Source organism: Cebus imitator, unplaced genomic scaffold (genome assembly GCF_001604975.1).
Source record: "Cebus imitator isolate Cc_AM_T3 unplaced genomic scaffold, Cebus_imitator-1.0 Scaffold233, whole genome shotgun sequence".
NCBI lineage: Eukaryota > Metazoa > Chordata > Mammalia > Primates > Cebidae > Cebus > Cebus imitator.
In genome coordinates, this window is record NW_016107548.1 from 421831 (window position 1) to 437753 (window position 15923).

Genomic DNA, 15923 nt, shown 5'->3' on the forward strand with positions numbered 1-15923 from the left:
CCTTCTACTGAGCACTTAAGTACATAGGGCTGAGCTAACCACTTTTCAAATATTACCTTTTCTATTGCAGGGTGAAATGTTACCTTTTCTGGACTAGTCTTAATAGTTTTCTAAGGAAGCTGTTAACCTAGGTGTACATAAACTAAAGTAAAACTCCTGGTAATTATCTAATGAAATAAGATTCTCAACATAAATCTGTTTTGAACTTCAGGGCTGAAAAATTATGAACATAATACTGACCCTGCATTATTTTTTCCATCTCCTTTAAATATAACCAGAGTATGTTATGGGATCTTGACCAATTGCAATTTTGTACCATCAAATTTGCTGTGGTTTTAACTTAAAAAAATACAGCCCTACAATTTAAAGAAAACATTTTCTTGCTTTACTGGGAAACAGTCTTACCGCTGTATGTAAGAGTTATTCACACCACGGTGATCCAAATCATGGCTTAGTGCAGCAATCAGCAATGCAAGTATCTCTAGGTCAGTCAGCTTGTTCTGCATGATCAAAGACATTGGAGGAAAGAGAGTACAGATATAATGTGGTGAAGAGCATTATATTATCTCTTTTCAGTAACCTTGTTTTCCCCACTCAGTGCTTTACCTAAGTACTAGTCACAAAGGATTAATCCTAGAATCCTATTCTTCAGGAAATTGGTTGTCCTTTGTCCTTCAAAATGGGATTACCACAAATGTCACTTATCAACAGGAAAAGCTAAAATGCCTCAATAAATTAATAATCTGTCCACCTATAGTATCGGTAATTCTTAATTATTTAGTATGTGGAATAATCATAATAAACTTTAAACAATTGTTTTTTCTCTTTTAATTCCCTACAGATTTTGTTCATTCTCTGCTATCAGTTGCTGTACACTTATGGAATGCAGACAATGTTAATTCAAGCAAAACAATAGAAAGAAAATGATTTGAAATGAAAACTTGGCTTTAAAAAGTTACCTAATATACTCCCAAGATAAATACAGGCTATTTTTTAGTATCTGCCATGTGTATTATCATAATACTGTTCCCCTTCATTAGTAAAAAAACACAAGTTAAAATTATCATCAGCTGTATTTTCCTAGAATTCTCAGAACTTTAAATAGGTTGTACAACAGCATAGAAATCATCATTTTGTTATTCCTCACAGGGAACAAGAATAGTTTTCAGTGTATCATGATAATCCTTATGACCTTTCCATACCCCAAAATAAGTTTTCCCAATTTCTTACACTGGTTGAGTATCCCTAATCTGAAATCCAAAATGCTGCAAAATTTGTACTTCCTTGAGCACCAATGAGTCTCAAAGGAAATGCTTATTGGAATATTGGATTTTCAGATTAGGTATGATCAACCAGTAAGCATAATGCAAATATTCCAAAGTTTGAAAAAAATCTGAAATCCAAAACACTTCTTATCCCGTTTTGGATAAGGGATACTCAACCTACAATGTTTACTAAAGCAGGAAAATACTATTGTATCAAATTTCATCTCACTTCTTTTTTTTTTAATATATTTTATTGCATTTTAGGTTTTGGGGTACATGTGAAGAACACATAAGATTGTTGCATAGGTACATACATAGCAATGTGGTTTGCTGCCTCCATCCCCATCACCTGTACTTGGCATTTTTCCCCATGTTATCCCTCCCCAACTCTCCACCCTCCCTTCCCTAGTTCCCTCCCACAGACCCCAGTGTGTAATGCTCCCATCCCTGTGTCCATGTGTTCTCATTGTTCAACACCCGCCTATGAGTGAGAACGTGACTTCTTGAACAACAATCACTTCTTTTAGATTTAACCAGTTAAAATGTGCACCCTATGAAGGTAGTACAGAGAATAACATTTTTAGAATTTATTTACAAAAAAAAGGCAAGGAAGCTCTGAATTAAAAACAGTTGTATGATGGATGCCTGGAATCACTTACCTAGAATAACTAGTCGATTCCCACTGAAGTTAGAATCTAAGGACAGAGATAGGGATACAATTTGGCCTAGAAAGCAATGAATTACTTCAACGTTTTCAGCACTGATCTTCCTTTTAAACAGTGTCTGGTCAATTCATAGGAAGCTAAAACCCTTTCGATGAAACACATACAGAATTTACTGAGTGCTCCAGAGAAAATGTCATAGAGACCCCTAACTTAACAATGAAGCAAATTCAGGACTTGGGTGGTTTTTGAGGAATTCTACTCTGGAGCAGGCTGAATGTGAACATGAGTAATGTGATACTTTTTCTTACTAATGTAGTGTTTTCCTCTGAAGGAAATATTTATTTGCCCAAAGATTATTTACATGCAACATGAGGTTATTTTAAAAGTTTTCTTAAATGCCATATTTAATATATATGAAAGAAAATTAGCAACTAAGTATTTTTGCCAGATTAGTCCTCTTTAATAAATAAAACATAACTTATTATGTAAATGACAGCAAATATTGTCAATCAATCATCATCTGTGCACCTTAGAGCAAGCTTGAGAGAATATGCGGTAAATTTCATTACTAAGAAATAAAATGTATTAGTTATATGAATGGCTTTAAAAAGTACCTGAATTTTGCCTGCTTTTAAAGCAGCAAACATGCACTGAGCTGTATTAAAGGCATGTCTCCAATTATGATAGGCAACATTCTTCCGATAATTCTTCTTAACACTTAAAATCCATCTGCAAAGAACCTTTAGAAAATAAAGCATAAGTAGCATCAATAATTGCCAACATCTTCACACATTTACTATGTTCCAGGCACTGTGCAAAGCATTCATATTTAGCCTAATACTGCTATTTTGATCATCTTAGAGACAAGAAAATGGACACTCAGAGACGTAACATTCTGAAGGTCATAATGTTAGTTAGGGATAGGGTCAAAATTCAAACTTGAGCAGTTTGACTTCACAGCACACCACGTTAACCACCATAGTAATTAAATTAGATACAAAATGCAAGAGATCTCCAAGAAAGGTATTTTGGGCAGTGTAGGGCATTGATTAGTCTTTTTTTTTTTTTTTTTTTAAATAAAAAGTCCATGTGTCCATGTGCCACGTCCATGTGTCACCAACTAGGAGAGTCCAAAGGGTCACATAGGTATGAATTCACCATTAGAGAGCCATAAAAGCAGCCACTCTCAACTTCTTCCCATGCTCTCATGTTGTATATCTGTGAAGGTATTTAGTGCAAAGCCCTGGGGGTGAACTAGTAACAAGGTACCTAGCACAAGTCCAGGGACAAATTGGAGCTATGAGACTTAATTCTATCATTATTCAGGTAGTAACTGCTTGGTTACAAAGAAGTAATTAAAAAAAAATAATATATGTCAAATAAAGCTCTGGGGTTCACATAAAAAACACTTTAAAAGATGGCCAGGGGGAGGATAGACTTCAGCAAGTCTCAAGAGTTGGGTTTAATTCAACCTCTAAATGGTGTATTAAATAAAATCCCCAGGGACTCATGGGCCCTAAACATGGTTTGTGTTAGCATCAGAGTCTGCCTCTCTTCAAATCTGAGTGATTTACTATACTTTTGGGGATTTATAAAATAAATATGTGCTTCTCCCTATATATATATCACTAGAGTTGCTTCAAACACAAAGAACATTGCCCTGGGAAATGGAAAAAGTAAGGGAAAAGAATGTTGCCTTGACAATATTCAACACAATATGATTAGCTACAGAAGTAGGCCAAAAACAAGGTTTCTTCATTGTTGGTAGAAACTGCTTATAAAGGATTTCGTGGGAAATCAATGCTTCCATATCCTCCCTTCTCTTTTCAGGTCATTTTGTTCCTGTTCTTTGCTCAGTTTACAGGAAATTCTTATAACAAAAAACTCTAATGTCTCCTAACCTTTTTACCCACTGAATCGCCATATTTCAAGTGGAGGATTTCTGTGTGTTTAAGATTGAATGTGTTCCCCCCAAGCACACCACAGCTTCTTTCACCATTATTTCATTTCTGAATAGAGTATGTCAGGAAGGTGATGAATTAATCTTACTTGGAGACTTTGAAGTAAGATCTATAAACTCTCTTTGATATGTTTAGAAAATATGCTGCAGAGAATTACTGGTGATTAATTAAAGCAGCAAGAAAAATAAATAGGAAAATCCAGAACTTTAATCTTTGGATATATCTTTTTGCTAATCATAAATGTACAGAACAATTTAAATAGATAATACCATTTATTGTGAAACAGTGACCAAAATGACTCTATGAAACATAATTCCTAATGGACTACTCTATTACCCTTTTATTAAGAAGGACCTAATAGAATTGGCTAACCCAAAGGGCAAAGTAGTAACTAGATTCAAATACCGTTTTAGATTCTGTTACCAGGATGTTCTCAATAGCATACAAAAAAATTAAGGTCATATCTGGTAAGTTCTCAGTGGATATGCTGGATACCATTAAAATTTGTAACACAGCATTTTGTATAGGACTACTGAGTAGTTATTTGCAGTTTAGATGACTCTAGAGAGCCTGTTCAATATGTCGAATCAGTCTCCGACAATTATGGAAGGCTTCCTGAGTGGTGAACTCAAGATGCCACCAGAGAAAAAAAAGAAACAGAAAACAGCTTAGCTCCTGCTTCAAGAAATTCAATCAGTAGTGAAAATAACAAAATTGCATATATAAAGGAAATAAATAAAAAAATATAAAATTAAGAGCAAGTTTATAAACTGCCAAATAGCAACTGAAGCAGCATGAAGTCAATCCTAGGGTTCTTTCACAAACAGATATTCTTGAGTCAGGTTCTGAAGAAGCGAAATGTTTGTTGTGGCATAGAATGGAGCAGACATTATTCAGGGAAGGATGAGATGTAAAAGATAGAAAGTGAAAACAAGCACAGCACACACAGATTTGCTTGAGTAGAAAGAGGATCTGTTCAGAGATCAGCAAGAGGCAATGGTTATAATCATTATAGGGGAACAACTAAAGATTTAGAAGCCATGAAGGGAAGATGAAAATCTATCTTTCAGTATGAAATATTCTTAGTTACAGCAGCTTCATGATGTTGACATCCTCTCTAGCATTAATATTTAAGTTAATCATCCTAAAATTATACTGACAATAATATCTGAAAGAAACAAAATAGAAGAGGCACTAAGGAAAGAAGGCCAACCAGAATGATTGCAATGTCCAAGTTGATGTTGGCCAGAATTAGAATAATAGTTATTCAACCAGAAAAGGTAGAATGATGAATCAGACATTAAAAGGAAATCTTTTCCTCATGGATAAAAATCCAACAGCTGGTAAGAATAAAGTTTTCTACAGAAACGTTGAGTGATTATCTTCATTACCCAACACTCAAATGCTATCTAAAGGCCCTAGAAGAAATAAATCAACTTCTATGAATTTTGTTTAAAAGTATAAGAATCACATTTCTCTGCTCTGGCCAAGCCCTTTGAACAGAATCATTATTAGTTTCAAGAATGGAAGTCCTCAGGAATGGAAAGGGATTTGAGATGCTATATAGGTTTCTTGCCTGCAACTAGCAAGAAGCAGACGTGAGATTCACATAGAACTTCTGGCTCCAAATGAGATCTTTATCCATCAATAGATACAGCTTTAACAAATGAGCCTATGACCTACTACTGAGAAATCTGATAACCAGTCAAACTTGGCCTCAGAATGGGATAACTGACATGGACTCTACACCTGTTTGTTAAACAGAGTATTGTAGATAAGTACATACATACACATCACATGCATGCAAATAGATAATCACAGATGCACATATAATTCTCACAAGACTCCCATGGGAGAATAATACCATTACCCCTAATAACAGATGAGGAAACTGAGAATATAAGTGATTTATTGCCCAAGGGAAAAAGAGCTAATCAGTAGCAGAGCTATGATTCAAAAATCTGTGATCTTCCTACTCAACCATGCTGTCTCAATTTCATTTGTAAAATGGGAATAATAGTAACCCCATTAACAGCCTTTCTAGAGAACTTGTTGAAATAATTAAAGGACATGATATCCCTTAATCAACACACTCTAACAAGAGTAAAGTATTATTAGGTGAGAGTCTATGGACAATTGTTCTTTATTTTTACCCAAGAAAGAATAACATAAACTTTAGTTAAATTCAGGAAAAACCAGATTCAGGCCTCCAGTAATAGCATAAATGATAATGTATTAACTTTAGCTATGTTCACTCTTGGTTTTCATTTCTGTGAGGCCTTTGAGAGCAGGGACAATTCATTGCTGAAATGTGTACTTGGCACAGTCCTGGGTATACAGTATATGTTAATAAATTTTCATTGTATCAATTAATACAGTGCTAAATAGTGGAGGCCTTCAAGATATTTAAATTTTCAGAAAGGAAATCTGTACAAGGAGACTAGACATTCACCTGATCAGAAAAGTAATCTTTAAAGGCAAGATTACTGAATTTTTATTTCAAATACTCCTTTCTGCTCCCTCTTATTCTTTGGTGCTATATATTATAATACACAGCCATTATGAAACAACAGAATTCCCTGGTATCTCAGGCTATTTTCTGAGAAGTGAATAAGGTAAGCAACAGAGGTTAAAATCAGTTTTCATCTGTCCCTATTCCAACTAAAAGCTTGGCCTCACATCAGGCCCCTTCATTTCATTCTTCATTTTCAAAGGAGTTCATCCTGCTTTGGTCCTTCCCTGTACACTGTTGTCATAACCACTGCAATGAGATCATGCGATGTACCTGCATAAAATTCCTGTGACTCACCACTGTTTTCGGGGTAAAATCCGAATTCCTATGTATGGCTTACAAGGTTCTGTACGATTTGCTTCTCACCTTCTTCCATTGCTTCTCTCCTGTCATGCCTTTGCACATCCTGCTCCTACTTTCAAGAACACTCTCCCTTAGTCTTCACCCTGATGCCTGATACATGCTACGAGCCCATTCAATGTCTTTTTGATGAATGATCATTTTTCTTTAAAAACCTCAGTTATATATTAGGTGACTGTAAATGTAAAAATCCCTATTCCATACTTGCATTCAATACCAATTCTCTTACACACCCACATAGACTTTTCCAAAGGACGTTGCTGCATTCCTACCTCATGTTTCATCTGGAAGTTCTGCACGAGGTTGAGGTCAGTAAACATCCGAATTGTACACAGTGCTGTTTCCAGATCAGACAGCTCAAAGTCACTGAAGCTAAAGTCAGTAATTTTAAGGGTCTGGGCAGATGGCACCACAGCAGCCTTAGGTAAGGAGAGAAGAAAAAAAAATAATGCTGTTAATTAAAGCAGTAGTGATTCCTAAAGATTTTTGTTTTGCTGCAGCGAAATAGCATATTTTTTTTTAAATGAAAGACACTAGGAATCTTTTTGTACAGTGGGAACTCCACTCCCTGCGTTTTAAAACTGAGCCATATAACAGTAACTAACATGGTTCCAGGTAGGCTAAGCAGAGAAAAGAGGGTTGTCATCCTGAGATTGTACCCAGAACAGTGAGCAGCACTAAGAACTCTAGTGATCTGGTTCCTTTATACCTCCCCAGTCTTATTGGCTCAAGAGAAATGTATTAAGTAGTTATTCAGTGCTCTGGGCTGAAAATCAACTGGTAAGAAGGATAATGATAATGTTCTAAGCATTTTATGGTTAATTCTCAGGATAGCCTTTTGAAGTGGACACTCCGGCTCCATTTTTCAAGTACAGGAACTTAAGCACAAAGAGGTGAATTTTCTTGCCGGTGGCAGCCCAGCTAGTTAAGGAATGAGGAGGCCAGGCTTCCAATCCCAAATGGCTATTCTGAGCTCAGACATGCAGAACTTGTCTCCCACCACACTTGCTTCACACAAGCCTGATCATAAGAATCACCTGGGTGCCTATTAAAAAAAAAAACATTCATTTGGGCCAAGGAGTCCTGGCTCCCTCAAACTGAGCAGAGCACTAAGGACCATTTACCCTGTTAGCACTTTGTTAACTGTTTTAGCTAGATCAGGCTGAGATTAACTGGACCAAAGTAGGTAGGCCTTTACGTGGTTTGAAGTGGAGGAAAGAAAAATTAAGAAATTTCAGCCAGGTTCTCAAACCCCTTAGGTTTCCTATGAGTATCTGAGATAGCACTACTTTGCTTTTGGGAAGTCAAAAAGTCAAAATAATAAAATCTTACGGAGCAACCTAAAATAGATTTCCCTACAAATATGAAGCCGCTTGCAGGTTCTCCTTTTTATTCTGGACTTTAGATTTCACTTACGTATACCAGACTTGTTTAAACTTTCCATGAATGTCACCCTCTTCATTCACGCTAAGAATTTTTTCCCAAGACCAAAACTGATCAGAAAATATGCCTTCTGTTAAGTCAGTTTCACAGGCTAGTGCGTGGGCTAAAATAGGGGAAGAGAGAAGGATTTAAAATGTTTAGATAAAGGGCTTAGTTGTTTATACCAGCCTCCAACATCAGAGATGGAGCAGTAACTCAAGTTTGGGAAGCGTAGAGGTGAGAACAAGCCCACCTTTTAACTCAAAGCAGATAACAGCTGCTTTCCTTAAAACATAGTGCACTGGACAGGAGAACAGATGTTTTTTCCTTAGGGCGTCATTATTCTTACAGCAGGAAGTCTTCTTTCTTTCCTTCCACAAAGAACACTCTAAAAGCTACAGGATGGAAGCCAGCACAGCTTGTGCCTCTTTCCATTATCTACTGTAATACCTAATCTCTCTCTACTAAGAGAAAAGAATCTTTTTTTTTTTTTTTTTTTTTTTTTTTTTGTGTGGTCACAGCACAGTACAACTCAAACATTCTGAGCTGACCCAGTGGGGACATGCAAACATTTTCCATAAGAGCCTTGTGGTCAGTGATACACAGGTTCAGAACTCTGGGATTGATTACTAACAAGCCATGAAAAATCAGAAATCATTTCAAGCTCTTGTACTCTGCTTCTTTGACCATCACAAGAGAATTCAACTTTCTGCTTAATTTAGAAAGGCTTGGGCTAAAGATGATTTTAAGTAACATATAATTTTTAGTTATGTTTTAAATAAAACATATATTACCTATAATTTTTACTTATCGCGTCATAGGATAAAATACTATACATTTTACTAATAGCAGGAAATAAATTTACTAATAGCAGGGAATAAAGTATGTGGTATTTTTGGAATAGGATGAATATACAGTTCCAGATTTTCACAGCTTCTTGTTTTAATGACTGTTTTATTCATTAAAATTTGCAAAATGAGATTTCTGAGTTTGATATTCTTCAGGGGATTTTATTATTGCATTATGGTTTTGAAGCTCAACAGAAAGAACATATTTTATTCTGTAGAACAATAAGATACTATATTATTGTTTTACAGAATATATATATAACAATTTGATGATATATATTTTCTTCTGGGTTCTTCAATTGTATCTGCTACTCAAACTAATAAAGAAACTAGTTTGCCTCTAGTGATTCTTGAAACAAATTATATCATAAGCTACATTTTTATGATCCTTTTCTAATACCATGGACCTCTTTTCACCATTCTTGCGAAAATTAAAAAAAATTCAACTCTGGACATGATAAGCCACTAAGAGTGGAACCAAAGTTAATATTTGAATGCAGGAATGTCTTGAGTTAAAGCAATAGTCAGAATTATAAAATTATTTTAATTTTGCAGTGATCTTAAAACTAATTGTTCTAAATACCATCTGACTGATAAGGAGCTAAATGTTGTCCAGTTGACAAAATGTTAGATCAGCTACCACATTTACATTTCAGCATGAGATGATGAACACAAACAGAAACTTAAAAGCAAGGTGACACATGTGATGAAAAGGAATGCTTGCTACTAGGGATGCTAGGCCAGATGTTCCACTGACTTTGTCACTTGAACAGGATGTTCAACCTCTCTGCCTTTTTTGAACCTGTAAAATAAGGAAGTTGGAGTAGACTATCTCTAAGGTTTAACTTTCTCTACGTCTTTAATACATTTATCTCTGTATCCACAGGACTCATGCACCTCTTACTGCCTCCTCAATTTGGCACCAAACACCACACTGTGAGTGGCATTTAGATCTTGCCAGTGACTTTCCCATACAGGGCCTAAACCCAATCTCTGATTTTCTTAGCCTTTGAGATACATGGATGGGTGCACCTTGGCAGTTATGATTATGTTGTAATTTTCAAGCTCGATTCCATACATGTCACTTTGGTCCTGTTTCCTCACAGGTAGAAGGAGGGATATTCCACAGCTCCTGGCTTAAACAGAGGACCCTAGCCTCTACTGGCTTAAAGTAGTGGAGGGTTAGACTCAATATGTGGTAGCCTCTCTTCTTATTTCAATAATATTCTAAATTTTAAAAATGGACTTTTCTGAAATTGTCATCTTTTTTTTTTTTCAGGGATGGGGGAGGTATTTATATATTTGCCATCTGTTTTTCAGGTTAATTAACACTCTCTCTCTCATACTTCCAAGACACTTTGTTTCTTCTCTGCCTATAATGCATATTCCCATGTTTTCACATAACTAATTCTTTAACTTTGTTTATGTCTTAGCTGCATCAGGGAAACATTCACTAGTCCCTGTGATAGCAAGGCTCCATTAACAACTGTTTCAACTTTTTTCTAGTGAGTCTTCATCTTCTGAAAGGGCTAGACAGCTAACAAAAATACATTTCCTTGACTCCCTTGCAACTAGGGTTACAGATAGATTTGATTTCAGCAATGAGGTAAACTTGAGTGAGACCTGAATTTCAAACTAAAGCGGTGACACATGGGAAACTCATTATTATTTTTGGGGGACGTGACTCTAGAGGGAATACTACAGTCCTGTAGCTTGCAGTTCTGCTAGCAGCTTTCTGACTCTGGCCTACGTACATGGAAGTTTCCATAGTGAGGCAAATCTGCAATTTTGTTCCATGATTTACTCCTGGGGTGACTTATCTACCCTTTTCAATGATTTGAAAGTACTTAAATTCTTTTCTGCTTAAAATGGCTGTAGTAGTTCCTACTACCTGCAATTGAACCCTGTTGATGCTGTATTTTGCAACAAATGCATTTGTAGGCAACAGAGTCTCAAGGATAGGAACTGGAGTTTAGATACCTGACCTGATGGGTTTGAAGACAGAAGGGGCTCAGTTTCCATTACAGTAGTGGCTCTCAAAGTTAAGTTCCTGGACCAGCAGCATCAGCATCTGGGAACTTGTTAAAAATGCAAATTCTTGGGCCCCAACACAGACCTACTGAATCAGAAACCCTGGGAGTGGGGCTCAGCAATCTGTGTTATAAAAAAACCTTCTAGGTGATTCTGATGAATGCTGACACTGTATTAGGGATAGATTATTGGTAGTAAATGGCTGTTAATAGTAATTTCAAGTGAACACTTTAGAACAAAATGCCTTTTTGTGGACCGAGTGGTGACTGCCATATCACAGTGTGATGGGCAGAAACTGTAAGTGGGTTCGCTGCTTCTTGCTGTGTCAGAGAGATTAAAGAAAGAAAATGAAGGGCTCTGGGCTTTAATTTTTTGGCTCAAATAATGGTCTGAAAACTGGGGAATTTTTATGGCTTTCCTAAAAGTCTATTTCTTGTAGCACTGACATAGCCAAAACCCAAGTTCAGTCTTATCCTACAGGTTGGTGAATTACAGTATAGGTTGGAATCACAGACTTGCCACATCTCCCATGTGAAAGTGAAAGCACTGATTAGGAGGGAGTGGAACACCAAGAAATGGAATTGAGACATTTGAAAAGATCTGGATAATAACATGTATCTCAGACCATTCACTTTAGAATATGTTTCTATGTAATTTCACAATGTTTTATACTTTACAGTCCTACCTCTTTTTCCCGACTGTAATTATATAAATTGTATAATTATCTGACTCTTTATTCATTATTATATTTGGAGCACTTAATATAATGTCTGCATAGAGTAGGAGTTAAATATTGAATGAATAAATAAATGTTTTTTTAAATCATTTAGTACGTAACCAGTTCTCCATATTATGCAGAAATATTTCATGTTAGTTTAATTTGGCATACAGCTATAACATAAATGTTCATATTAGTAACGAACCATTTTATGGTAGAAACAACCAATATGTTGTGGTACATGCCTTTTTCTCTTAAAGTTCAACTATTCAATTTATTTACTTTTGAAAAATTTTACTTATAATTGAATTTCTTCTTTCATCTGCACAATGAATATTGTTGTAATTTTTTAAAATTGCATTTTAGGTTTTGGGGTACACGTGAAGAACATGCAAGATTGTTGCAGAGGTACTCACATGGCAGCATGATTTGCTGCCTTTCTCCCCTTCACCTATATCTGGCATTTCTCCCCATGCTATCTCTCCCCAACTCCCCACCCCCCACAGTCCCTCCCCTATTTCCCCCCAACTGACCCCAGTGTGTGATGCTCCCCTCCCTGTGTCCATGTGTTCTCATTGTTCAACACCCACCTGTGAGTGAGAACATGCAGTGTTTGATTTTCTGTTCTTGTGTCAGTTTGCTGAGAATGATGGTTTCCAGGTTCATCCATGTCCCTACAAAGGACACGAACTCACCGTTTTTGATGGCTGCATAATATTCCAAGGTGTATATGTGCCACATTTTCCCTGTCCAGTCTATCATCGATGGGCATTAGGTTGGTTGTAATTTTTAAAACTCAGTTCCAGCTTGTCTTAATAATCATTAAGATTTGATTCTCTCACTTCCAACAACACTAGAAACCCAGAATGAGAAAGCAGTGACCAAAAAGTTTTCTAATTTTTAGCTGCTTTTGTAGGAAGTTACTGAAAATGGTGAATTCCAGATTGCTCCCCATAAGTCGATAATTGGTTATACTTTATGAATAAAAGGTTTATTTTTTTTGTACTTAAAAAATATGACACATTTTCCTCCAGTAAGCTTTCCACCTACCTATTCAACTTAGGCTAATTTAAACATGAGTGTATAATTTCTTTTTTTTTCTTTTTCCTTGAGACAGAATCTTACTCTGTCACCCAGGCTAGAATGCAGTGGCACAATCTTGGCTCACTGCAACCTCCACCTCCCAAGCTCACCTGCCTCAGTGTCCTGAGTAGCTGGGACTACAGATGCATCCACCACACTGGCTATTTTTTGTATTTTCAGTACAAATGGGGTTTAACCATGTTGGCCAGCCTGGTCTCACACTCCTGAGCTCACTTTGGCCTCTCAAAGTGTTGGGATTATCGGTATGAGCCACCATGCCTGGCCAAAAAAATGAGCATATAATTTCTTGAGTGCTTATTATTGGAATGTCTAGGGCAAAAAGGCTTGGAACATCATAGGAACATAAGGATTTTAATGGTATTGCTACTAGATATTGAAAATTGACTTCCCCTCCACTGCCTATTACCATTATGAACAATACTACTTAATAGGAGGATATGTACCAGGAATTCGGTTACTATGATTCTGTGAAGTAAACTATTTTATTATCCTCATTTTACAGAGAAAGAAACTGAAGTACAGATAAGTCACATATTCGCCTGAGATCACAGACCTAGAATTTGAACCTAGGCATCTCTCTCTTTCTAGCACACAATGCTGTCCATCTTGCTATAGTCAAAAATATGAAAGTCGACAATAAAAACATTTATCTCAGCGACCCTCCCTCAACATGGCTAGTTCTATCACCAGTTTGTAGGCTGTTTTATATATTTAATCTACTCTTAAATTATTTATAGTTTCTTAATCACATTAAGGGAAAAGAAAGCAAAATCTTATTAAATGCATTGAAGGAGCTTGATCTGCGTTTCTTTCTCTTTCATGCTAGATCACAGGCTTTCTAAAAGTCTGGGTTTTCTGGAATCCATTCATTTGATTCACTCACTGATTTAACCATTCAGCAAAACACGTAAACCAAGTTCATGTTAAGCAGTCACTAAATGATAGCTACTGTTATTGTCACCAAGAACTAACAGCCTGATGGGAAAGATAGACACAAAACTGAAATGCATAATTTTTTAAGTGGAATAACAGAAGGACGGATGTTAGTAGTTTGTCCAGGCAATCCCTTACAACACAATGATAGGGACTATGAGTCTACATTTTACTTTCTTCATTAAAGAGAATCTTTCTTGAGCTTTATCAATGCCTCACTTAAGACAAATGACAGCCTTTCTTTTGTTCAAGTCTGTATCGTTATGATGGTCATTCACACAACAAAAGGGATATACTCATGTCCCTTTTACACAAGTATAAAGAGTACCTTTTTGTTTATTCAATAGAGAAGAAAATTTATAGAAAATAATACTTTTATAAAAGACATGGTCTCCTTGAATCCCATAAAGCATGTGTTTGTGGAAAATAATATACTTGGGTAAAGTAAATATAATGGTCATTTAAAAATTATTGCGTTTCTAGTTTTTAGAGGATCCTTCATGAGAAAGGCTTATATTTAGGCTACAGCAAAATCTCTGGTAACTTCAGCAGAAAATAAAGACATGCAGCCACATGGCTATGCAATTTGCTCAACTTTGTAATCTTTGTACAAACAAGGCCATACTGCTAACAAAGGCATTCTGCTTGCCTTAGCCCTGAAGCGTGAAATCTTTACAGTCAAAATAAAAATTACGGAAACTGGAAACAATTCCTAATAGCCAACTGCTAAGAAAAGGCTCTTTATTCAGAAAGTTATTTATTAAAGTAAGTTTGCAAAGAAGGGCAGTGATGGAACTTGGTCTTCCATAAAATGTCAAATTCTTCCAGGTAGTTTCAGTGTTGTATAAAGACATTTTGTTACATTGCTTCCTGGTATTTATTCAATATAAATGGTTAAGAGGAAAAAGGTTTCAATTTTAATAATCTATTTTTTTAAAGAAATTATTTTTATGAGATATTTGATGGGTTGCATCAGTGGCTGCAAGGAGATTCTGCCGGGTATTTTAAGCTCCTCTTATCAACCCTGACCACCACCCCTATGTATGGAGTGATAGTTTAATTCCAGGTCTTTGAATAAAGCCATTTTGATAGCTACCACATTACACCTTATGGGAGAGTATTATCTCTCTTCTCCATTTTCACATGCACAAAAAGGGTGTTTTTAAAGAAGAAACCACACAATTAGTTTATAAAGCTTTTAGAATTTATCTTTTTCCAAGAGAGAAGTTGGAGTCCAAGGACAGATAAGAAAGAAATCTACTTTTATAAATGGAATGAGTATGAAACTCAGTAAATGGAACCAAATCTTGCAGACAGTAAATAAATGAATCAGGCACAGTGGGACTGGACTAGTATATTTTCTTCAATCATAGCATCAACATGTTATATGATTTTTCCTTTTTTTCCAACATTATATAAGTGAATCCCTTTAAATCTCTATAAGAAAGATGCACAGACTATAAAATGCTTTATAATGAGCTTACAGTGTTTCAAAATCATATAGAAATCATGTAATAATGTTAAGATTCTGATATAATATGCATATATTTATAAGAAAAACTTTAGAGTAAATTTATGACTGCAATGGGACTAATATATACAGATCTGGTTACCATCTTGGTCACTGAGTTCCAAACATAAAAAGTATACTAAACTATGTTGTTTAGAACTATATAGAGCAGTTAGTATGGAAGAAGCTCAAGAACAGTACCCCTATACTTTGGAGCTAAGCTTATCATTGGAAATAACCCACCAGTAAAACCAAATCAAAGCAGACAAGATTAGCTTGTCACATGAAGGCAGGAAGAATCACAGAGAAAAATCTAATAAGCCTTGTCAATGTGAAAACCATGTAGCCCAGTTAATGTTACAGACGTCTATGAAAATCAATGTCTCAATCAATGGTGTACAGAAACTTCAAAGGATTGTTTCAGATTTCTAGAACTGTTTGACAAAGACAACGCCTTAACTCACGTCTTCCCAACCACTGAGTTGCGGACTGGTACTGGTCCGTGGCCAGTTAGGAGCCAGGCCACACAACAGGAGGTGGTGAGAAGCAGGAGTAAGAATTACTGCCTGAGCTCCACCTCCTATCAGATCAGCG

At 36.0% G+C, this 15923-nt stretch overlaps 1 protein-coding gene across 7 annotated transcripts in view; it reads right to left on the reverse strand.

Annotated features, from left to right (window-relative positions):
* PDE5A (phosphodiesterase 5A) overlaps window positions 1-15923 on the reverse strand; it is a 127695-nt gene that overhangs the window by 23691 nt on the left and 88081 nt on the right. For all 7 annotated transcript variants that reach the window (XM_017497566.2, XM_037727502.1, XM_017497565.2 and 4 more), the window contains 3 exons: window positions 7036-7182; window positions 2545-2670; window positions 406-500 (listed from right to left, as the gene is read on the reverse strand). In XM_017497566.2, coding sequence (XP_017353055.1) covers window positions 406-500; window positions 2545-2670; window positions 7036-7182 — 368 coding nt within the window. The remainder of the gene's footprint in view (window positions 1-405; window positions 501-2544; window positions 2671-7035; window positions 7183-15923) is intronic.